Source organism: Sitodiplosis mosellana, unplaced genomic scaffold (assembly GCF_009176505.1).
Source record: "Sitodiplosis mosellana isolate CC-2019 unplaced genomic scaffold, AAFC_SMos_1.0 Smas_scaffold_5901, whole genome shotgun sequence".
NCBI lineage: Eukaryota > Metazoa > Arthropoda > Insecta > Diptera > Cecidomyiidae > Sitodiplosis > Sitodiplosis mosellana.
The window spans coordinates 140759-150362 of NW_022601143.1; the positions used below are offsets into that span (position 1 = coordinate 140759).

The following is a 9604-nucleotide window of genomic DNA, read 5'->3' on the forward strand; positions in this document are numbered from 1 at the left end:
CCGAAGACTGTGTCCGAAAAGAATGAATAACCTGCGAATTATGGTTGAAAAAGTGCAAAAATCGAATATTTTTACAATATTTTGTACTGGAGCAAACACCAGATGGAATTTTTTGGGTAAACGGATAGTCTCAATCGATAGATATCATCAAAGTAGTCTAACAAATACTCCACATATGGGGGGGTAAAACCCACTCCCAAGCCCAAAAATCGCGTTTTTAAAATATACCGTTAAATCGTTGAAATCCATTTTTAGAGCTTGGAGATTGGTTTTACAAGATCTATCGATTGGACCCACCCGCGTTGCCCTCTGAGCCTCCCCAGACTAAAGGTGTCAAACGGACGGACTGTCCGTCTTTTTAGCCCGTCTGTCCGTCCGTCCAGGGCTCTTGAAATTTTTTTGTCTGTCCGTCCGTTCAGAGCTGCTAGAAATTTTCTTGTCCGTCCGTCCGTCCGATCAACGACAATGAAATTTCTGAGGGTCCTGAATGGACGGACGGACGGACAACTAAATTAAGAGGGCTCTGAACGGACGAACGGACGGAGTTATTTAGACATTTCAATGGAAAAAACAGTTATTTTTGCTTCGGGAAGTGTGAATATCGATTGCTCCGTTGTGTGAACAACATTAATTGATACAGAATTTTTTCCTCTTTAATTTAAAATCTACCATTTCTTTTTTTTTCAGGTTATGAAAAACACCCTAATGTATTACCAAAAATTTGTTTACTTTGATATGTTAAGAATTGATTATTCTTCAGGCATTCGTTTAACGCTTTTGAAACATATCATTAAATTGAAATAACACTTTTTTCAGTATACTTTTATTTCGAAAAAAAAGTACCATAGGAAAATTTGTTCAATCAGAACGAAAAAAAACTTAAATTACCTTTTAGAAGCAACGAAAACTTAAATATCAAACCAAATAACAGTTCATTTATACGCTTCAGCTCGTTAGGCTCGCATTAGTTTCATATTATTGACTTTTCTAACGTCCGTTCCAATTGAAATGCCAAACATACGAAACGAAGCGAATTAACAGAAGACCAAAAGATGAAGTAAATAGAAAAAAAATTAAACCCACTGGTGAAACTTGACTCTTGAAAATTTCTCTTGCATAAGCCATTTAAAAAAATAATATTATTTCTCACTGATATTCATATTATTATTATTACATTTGAATGAATTTTACTAGAAATAGAAATTTATTGAAATCTCGAAAATATCGATTGCACATGGCAACACTGACATTTGTTGGATATGCCAATCTATGTGTTGATTCTTGGCGCTTTTTTATACATACTTGCATTAGCTGTCAACCGGTTGTAATCATAGTTGTTGTTTGATATTAAAAACTGAGTATATTGAGTATAAGAAAATTAAAGTGATTTCTACAAATAATCTTCCAAAAAGTAAGTAAGTTGAACAATTGGACCAATTCGTAAAAATTCGTACAATGTCGTTTATAAGTGCTGTTTATAACATTCTGCGTCGGTATGAGGTATAGGTTAGGTATCAAGATTTAACCAAATTCATTTTTTTCTCTCCAAATTTCTTGCTAAAGATTTTGCTGTTGTTCATTATTAAAAAACCTCCGATACATCCCAATTGAAACGAGATAATTCAATCAAGAAACCTAGTTAGGAAATCAAGAACCATTTTTCTATAGAAACACAAATGCATCAATATCCACTCAAAAAGACGTCTTCAGTACTATAAATTAGTTTGGACAACATGTTCAAATATTAAAATACAACACAAAGAAAAAAACAGACAAAGTGCCAAAATATCATCCAGTTTTCGTTACATTTATTACCTCGCGAAGCTATAATAACATCAACAACAAAAAAACGGAAATTATCTGTGTTCAATGGGTGTTGAAACAGATATAATGTGCATAGAATTCCCTAAAAACCATTTAGTTAACAAGCATAGTGTAGTCAATCGGTATTTGACATCATCCAACTCAGTTTTATTATATTTGAAAAACTAAAAGAGAAAATTTCTGAAATTATATCGAATTTCCAAAACAGGTGGAATATAAAAGTGCAATATAAATTGTTGAAAATTTCTAAAATATCACAAATTGAACATATTTAGTCTGGGAATAATCCTATTTCTGCATAAAAAAAATGTAAACGTCTTGTAAAGCACATATGATAAGTATCACTCGATTAGGACTTTTTAGATCTACAAAAAATTGTTAGAACAAGGATAAATAATATGCATTATAAAATTCTCCCAATTATACCACTATGTAAAACAAACATAATGTTGAAAATATTAGTTAATTGTTCATCCGACTGGCAAAACTTTGTGAAGACGTGCAAATCGTTTTCCAATATGGGAGTGGCTTTCCCTAAAAATATGCTAGGATTTCCTTTGGGTTTTCGGGCTTTCAATTTGGGTTTTTGGGTTTTTGGGGTTTTTCTTTGGGTTTTTCTTTGGGTTTTTCTTTGGGTTTTTGGGTTTCTCTTTGGGTTTTTCTTTGGGTTTTTGGTTTTTGGATTTTCAAAAACCCATAAAAACCCAGAACACGAGCAAATGTGCGCGCAATGTCACTCCCATAGCATCTAAAAATTTGGTAGATCAGAGAAATAAGACTATAGCCAATCCTAAGACCGAGGACTTAGCCAATTTTCAAAATTCGCTAAGCCTTCTAAAAAAAACAAAACCCAAAAACCCAAAAAACCCTTTTTAACTTCTGAAAAAAATAAAACCCAAAAACCCAAAATATATGATTTTTTCAACGCTTTTGTACTGTTATGCTTGTCATAGTTGGTATTTCTGTTTTTCGTTCTGATTCTATTATACAAGCAAGGCATAAATTGAATATTGTGCGTTTGCGTGAGTCCATAACCATACTTTATATATGCTTGCATTGTAGACGCTAAAAGTGAGCCTAAAAAACACGAAATATAACAATTAAATTGGAAAAAGTTTCTGGCGTAAAAAGCACAATTCCTATATAGCTATAGCTGGAAACCTTGCCACAAAAAAAAAACAAAGCTTCCCAGCGAAACCACAAATAAAGAGGATTATTCATTCGTGGCCACCTCGTTTATGCATACATTTTCCGAGTTGAAATATCAAACTCACAAAAATAAACAGCATAGCATGTACATCTTGTGTGATTTACGTATAATTTAAACCATTGCAACTATACTTGTATACGAGCAAGTCACCATATAAAAAACGAAATGTGTATGGAAATTCATATATGTATACTACAAGCCATATCAGTGGTGTACTTTTGAAAAAATCCTCTTTAAAATTCATAGGCATGGCCTCAATTATTTTGAAGAGAAATTTGAAGCGTTTCTCATCAAATTAAAGGATTTACACTGGTTGTAAATCCTAATAAATTGCCACTCTAAATTTAGATCAATAAGGCCGATATGGGATTGTAGCGCATTATTTTCGACAGCATAGTCCATAAAACGTATGTCGCACCGCATAAAACCTGAAAATTTGAAATACATATTACATTCAAGGCTTTCATGAACTTAAAGTAACGTAAAATTGTACTCGAGCAACTTACAACACCACCCAAAGCTAAATCAAAGCTCCAAGAAGTCATGAAAAATCGAGCCTCCAACAAGTTAAACGCCATGGCCATGCGTGCGTCCGATCTTTTGGCAACGAATCCTTCTATGACTCCATCCGATTCTGTTAGCGGTAAGTTTTGGCTTCGTTTGAAATGGACTATCATCAATGTAAACAACGCAAACAAGGCTGAAATGATTTTCCCCCTTCGAAGTGAAAACTATGAACTTGTTTGAAAACAGAAGCGTTATCATACCTGCCAACAAATACATCACTCCAGTTACTAAAATCGCACTAATTTGTCGTTGGAATATACCAAAGGCTCCTAATAGTGCTGCTGATGCAAGGACGATCAAACATACTAACGAACACGATATTGACAAATTCTGCATTCCTAGAGCAAATAAAAATTTCATTTAAAAATTTAGGGATGACTATTCAAATCAAACAATTGCTTACTCATTGTTGGATGTCGTATCATCTGGTAGTCCTTATTTTCAAAATATTCATCCTGTACATTCATAGAGTTATCTAGTAAATAGCTAACACATTTGTTTGTGTGCGGAAATCCATATTGACCTAATTGGCGCATTTCATTTTCACTCAAATCAATACATAACGTCCAAATTCCACTATGCATCGGAACTAAAAAAACGGATCTACCGTGACCTTTGAAAAAAAAAATTATTCTCATTACATTGCCAAAAATATGTTGACTGAAAAACAAAAATGATTTCAAAAAAACGATTGATATTACGAGTAGGCAGCTGGGCAACTTTGCCATCTAAATGCCAGAATAGTGCTCGTGGTGTATTGTTGGTTAGCCGTTCCAACACACTTCGATCCCATTTTATATTCTCCCAATGGTCAGTCCTGAAGATAAATTTCAATATTGAATTTGAATCGTATACCCATAATTATTATTATTGCAAATGGAAAACAAAGAACTGAAAAAATACTTACATTACTGCTAAGCATAGTAATGCCGTTGCTGATAATGTCAGAAGCAATGTTACAAATAGAAAAAATATGGGTAGCGGTGTAATACAGGAAATTTGATCAGCTGAAGCCGTGTTAATCGAAGGAACATTTGTTTGATTATTATTTATTTTTCTACGTTGAGTCTGAGATGTGGCCATCAGTGTTAAAATATTATTCCGAGACATTTTGCAATGCGTATTAGGGTCAACTGTTGGCGATAAAGGGTAGTCACTTTTTGCAATAGCTGTAGATGTGGACTGTTGCTTTGAACTATAACCCGTCACTAAGTATTTTCGGAAATTTAAATTTTCTGTATTCGTTGATGTTGTTGTTTTGTTCTGGTGACTTTTATTAATAGCAAATAGTACTTCGTAATCTATTTCCTCATCGTCATCATCGTCGTCATCTTCATTAGATTTATAAGAATTGGATTTTTTACAAATAACCGGCCAACTATGAGTTGTTTTCCGCGGGTCCACATTCAGAATACTTTCGGTGTGAGAAATACAGCGAGTTGTTACATTTAAACCGCCGCCATTGTTTGTTCTATTTCTTACGAGTCATAATTCGGCGTCTTGAATCGCCGCGTTCATCGATTTTTCCCTCATTGTTCTACTCACACCCGTCCTCGCTTCGATACCTTCTATTGTTTTTTTTTACAGACGTCACTATAACTTTTAGTTGAATGACTGTATTGACAGTAAAGGTGGGATTTGGAATTGTTGTACGTCTGTTGTTCACCCTGTGTGTGATAATCACAGCTGGAGAGCTCTTGTATAGACATTTACAATGAAAAGATTTTAGCAGATTTATTTGAGAATGAGATATTTGTTAAAACTTATTGGCATGGACACACCAAGTGAAAAAAGTGTGGAAAATGTTTTAAAAAAAGTGAAAAAAGACAGCTTTAATCAGTAAACATCAATTTGATGTAACATAAACTTCATATATGGATGAAGAATTTTTTTTCTCATAAATTTTCGTTTTGATGAATGAATAATGTATCTTGCGGGAAAAAACTATAAATCATCAATTATTCTTCATTTAGTTATATACTTACAAGATATTTTATGTCAAATTTCAGTGCAATCGATTTAAATAATGATTTTTCACAATTGACCTAATACGAATACATACACTGTTGAAAAAATATCTCCACCTGAATGAGCTTTGTTCCACACAACCTTTACTAGTTAATTCTATTCATAAGTGGATACTATTTATGTTTGTAAACTATAGATATCGTTCGTGTGCCAATTCGTATTGCACACTGTAAACTGACATCTGAGTATTGACAATTGCTTGGATATGAAGAGTATACGTCCTTTGTGTCAAACAAACACTTCAAATTAAACGATAAAATTATGGATAAAAAGAGGTTATGAATACATTTTTGCACGGGGTTGATACCCTAAGTCCAAGAGAATGTTAATATATTATTAACCTTTTCACTTCAGATGAATGCTTTAATGTATAATCGATTTGAAATCACCACGTATTTTTAAATTTAGCTCGAATATGGCCGAAAAAGCACCTGAACTTGTAACCCGTGAGGACAAAATTGCGCAAGCTAAAGAATTGTATGCCCGCGGTTATCGAAACTATGTTGTTGGTGATTTCAACGAAGCAGCTGAAGACTTGAGTCGTTCGTGTGAGCTTTATGCCGAGCTTTTTGGGGATGAATCTGAAGAGGTGAACTATCAGTACAAATATTGTATTTTTGCAAGCATTTTCCAATAATTATCTTTATTTTTTTTTTATATTCTCTTTTTCAACTAAGGTTGCCGTGCCGAATCTCTTCTATGGGAAAACACTAATTGAGTTGGCACAGTTGGGTGAGAATAAATTGATCGTTTTGCCAGGTGATAAATCATTTGACATTTTTGACCGCGATAATAAATTATACAAGGTTTCAATTATTCTAACCTAATTTTTTAAATAATACAGATGCTGATGCAGATGGTGATGACGATGATGATGATGACGATGACGATAACGATGACGAAGATGAGCCTACATTGGGACAGGACGAGAATGGTGAACCGATTGAAGTGGCTGCAGGTTTAGTTGGACAGAAAACCGCACGTGAGGTATTTGAAACACAAAAGATAGAGTTAATTCCAAAGTACTGCATTAGCCTCCTTGTGACACCTTTGATTTTCTTCACTTAAAAACCACAATATTTCCATTCCTTAAAATTGAGGTTATGTTTTGTAATGAACACAATTTCTATTGTATCAATTTGCTTAGGCTGCTGGAATTGTTTTGGGCAATGAGCCAACAAATGAGCCTCAGCCGGGGACATCTTCTGGTATTCGAAATGGTGGTGATAATTCGATTGAAAATGCTGAAGGAGAAGCAAACGAAAATCTACAATTTGCTTGGGAAGCCCTGGAGATGGCTGCAAGAATTTTCCGTCGTTTAGGTAAAGGCCATGAAGAATATTTAGCTGAAGCACATTACGGGCTTGCCGAAATTTTGATGGAAAACCAAAATTGTTCAGAAGCGGTTCGAGACTACAGTAAGAAATTATGCAATTTAAATTGTACAAAAATAACATTATTAAATTACTATTAAAACTTTTGCAGATATTGCTTTTGAAATATTCAGCAAAATGGAACCAATTAAGGAGCGTTGCTTGGCGGAGATTAAGTACAAAATAGGTTTGTAGAAATTGATTTGTTGTTAAAGTTAATGTAAGACCTATTACCATCAAATTTTTATACAATATTTTGTTACAAATGAAAGGGTTGTGTAATTATACAACAATGGCCTATGACACATCTATTGCTGATTTCGAGCAATCAGCAAACTACATGAAGCAAGCAATTGAAGCTCAAACAGCCCGAGAACAAACACCAGAAGTTAAACAGACTATTGACGATCTATCCAAAATGCGCGAGGATATACTCAACAAAATCGCAGAGGTCGAAGAGACAAAACAGCTGCTCAAAAGTAACTTGATGTCAAAGAGTGGCGGTTACACTGCGTTATTGGCTGAAGATGCAAAATCAGATGGTACAGTAGGCAGTTCCACTGAACAGGCACAAAAACCGAAAGCAAATGATATCAGTCACTTGATAAAACGAAAGAAACCAGATACAACGAATGAAGCTGCAAATGTCCCTGATGAATCATCACCGGCAAAAAAGAAGGCAATCTAGACTGGAAAAAATGGAATATTTGTGTTTTTCTTGCACTCAAGGCCTAGTTTACAGTTGGATGAAAATAAAACTTCGTTATGATGAAGAAGAAAAAAAAAACAAATAACGATTTCCAAACTTATCCTATAAAACGATAATTGTCCTCAATGAACGTTTTTTTCGCTTAACGTGACATTGTTTTGCTAATTTTTTTCCTTTATATAATGAAAACAAAATTCAAGTAACATATTTTTCCCGTGAATAAGAACTTTTTCGTGTCTAAGATTTTCTAAGAAAACAGTGTATTTTGTTGGCTGAATGTAGTTACTGTAACTCTTTTAATTTTAAACATGATTCGTAAAGAGCAACATTTTCTTACTAAGCCGAAAATTGGTTTCGAAATGAACTGTAAACAAGGCTTGTTACAAAACATTTTTTATTATCACCAATACTATTTAACTAGCTTATTATATTCTTTGAGAAAAATAGTTTAAGTTAACGTAAACGTACTTGATTATAAAATAATAAAAACATATGATAAAGACAAGAACCTCTATTTTTCCCATGGATTCAATGATATCATTAATTGTTGAATAGAATCTTTGGCTTCAAGGAGACTTATTTTATCATCTTCGACTCCAACAATAGTGTAATTAACACTATGATTGTTCTTGGGGCATCCAGGGTCTCCAGCGAACTTTAAAGTTGAATAAAAGTACTAAACAGTGTATAAACCAACCGGAGTTAAGTCTCATTGTATAGATTGACCATTTCTCCACGCGAATGACATATACACATATGCATATGTGTGAGTATGTGTAAAATACAGCCTGCCGCAAAACATGTTACGCTGGATTGTTCTTGGGGGACTACAGGGCCCCATGGCTATTTTATATTATAACTGGACTATGATAAGAGATATCGACTTGGTGTCTATGACGAAGTTGTAGAACTCAAGCTTCTCTACAACTTTGCCGAAGACACCAAGTCGTTATCTCTTATCAGTTTCGTGGAATACGCGAGAAACCGCAGAAAACCACGAAAAACGCGTTTTTTTCCTTATCATTTTTCACGGAACTGATAAGAGATAACGAAAAAATGAATCGGAATAATTGTAGTACTCGACCAGAACTACAACTTTGCCTTAGACACCATCTCGTTATCTCTTATCAGTTCCGTGAAAAATGATAAGGAAAAAAACGCGTTTTTCGTGGTTTTCTGCGGTTTCTCGCGTATTCCGCGAAACTGATAAGAGATAAGCAATATTTGTTGCAACAAAATTATAGCAAACCTCGAATATTACAACTTTGCTTCAGACACTAATTTGTTATCTTTTATTACAGTCCAGATTTCATATGAAATACATATGGGGCCCTGGAGGCCCCCAAGAACAGTAATAGGTAAAAAATATGAAGAACAGTCATAGTGTTAATACTGCTATCTGTAAATCTTTCGTTCGTCAATTCTATAACTCATTCAAGCCGTCTTAATTAAATAATGGTTTAATATGAAGAAATGGCTGGCCAAAATATTTCGAATATTAATTACAGATGTGACGCACGAATCAAATCCGGGGCAATACAAAGAAGTGCCATCATCATGCAAGATTCCATCTTACTGTCTTCACAAAATTACAGAAAATGATGAAAATATGATAATTCCTATACTTTTTTGTTGATTATATCGGCTTAATGAGCAGAAACCTACAAATAAATGTCGATGTGAAAAGTCTTTTTTCTTGCTTAAATTAAAAATGCTTTGATCGAACACACTAGCGTTCTCATTGTAGGTCAATATCGGGTATTGATCGGACCCGCTAAAACTAGTATCAAAATTTATTTTCATGATCTAGTTTCCATCTAAAAGTGCCAACCAAACATTTCTCAAGCTGGTATCAACAACGGTGCGGCTGTTTTGACTTTTCCCATATATCAT

At 34.1% G+C, this 9604-nt stretch overlaps 2 protein-coding genes across 8 annotated transcripts; one reads left to right on the plus strand and one right to left on the minus strand.

Annotated features, from left to right (window-relative positions):
* The first annotated feature begins 1268 nt into the window (after positions 1-1268).
* LOC129573032 (protein NASP homolog) lies at positions 1269-8216 on the plus strand. Of its 6 annotated transcripts, none has more exons than XM_055453180.1 (7): positions 1269-1411; positions 6038-6218; positions 6307-6388; positions 6474-6616; positions 6777-7047; positions 7115-7189; positions 7275-8216. In XM_055453180.1, the coding sequence occupies exons 2-7, from the start codon at positions 6045-6047 to the stop codon at positions 7688-7690; spliced, it is 1161 nt and encodes a 386-aa protein (XP_055309155.1). In that variant the 5' UTR covers positions 1269-1411; positions 6038-6044; the 3' UTR covers positions 7691-8216. The 6 variants fall into 6 exon arrangements, with proteins under 6 accessions (XP_055309155.1, XP_055309156.1, XP_055309158.1 ...); XM_055453181.1 differs by having other exon boundaries at positions 1278-1415; XM_055453183.1 differs by having other exon boundaries at positions 1278-1415; positions 6307-6361.
* Positions 1789-5805, minus strand: LOC129573033 (uncharacterized). Of its 2 annotated transcripts, none has more exons than XM_055453185.1 (7): positions 5587-5805; positions 4509-5297; positions 4303-4418; positions 4005-4214; positions 3802-3939; positions 3541-3734; positions 1789-3462 (listed from the first exon to the last, which is right to left on the minus strand). In XM_055453185.1, exons 2-7 carry the CDS (start codon positions 4709-4711, stop codon positions 3379-3381), a joined length of 945 nt encoding a protein of 314 aa, XP_055309160.1. In that variant the 5' UTR covers positions 4712-5297; positions 5587-5805; the 3' UTR covers positions 1789-3378. The 2 variants fall into 2 exon arrangements, with proteins under 2 accessions (XP_055309160.1, XP_055309159.1); XM_055453184.1 differs by having other exon boundaries at positions 4509-5287; positions 5587-5725.
* Positions 8217-9604: the final 1388 nt, after the last annotated feature.

Coding starts and splice junctions, on each gene's coding strand:
- LOC129573033 (XM_055453185.1), bottom strand. CDS start 4,711: ATGTCTCGGAATAATATTTTAACACTGATGGCCACATCTCAGACTCAA. Junction 4,215..4,302: donor AGTTGCCCAGCTGCCTACTC/GTAATATCAATC, acceptor TTTTTTTCAAAG/GTCACGGTAGATCCGTTTTT. Junction 3,463..3,540: donor ATTTAGCTTTGGGTGGTGTT/GTAAGTTGCTCG, acceptor TCAAATTTTCAG/GTTTTATGCGGTGCGACATA.
- LOC129573032 (XM_055453178.1), top strand. Junction 7,048..7,114: donor AGAAGCGGTTCGAGACTACA/GTAAGAAATTAT, acceptor AAACTTTTGCAG/ATATTGCTTTTGAAATATTC. Junction 7,190..7,274: donor GGAGATTAAGTACAAAATAG/GTTTGTAGAAAT, acceptor TACAAATGAAAG/GGTTGTGTAATTATACAACA.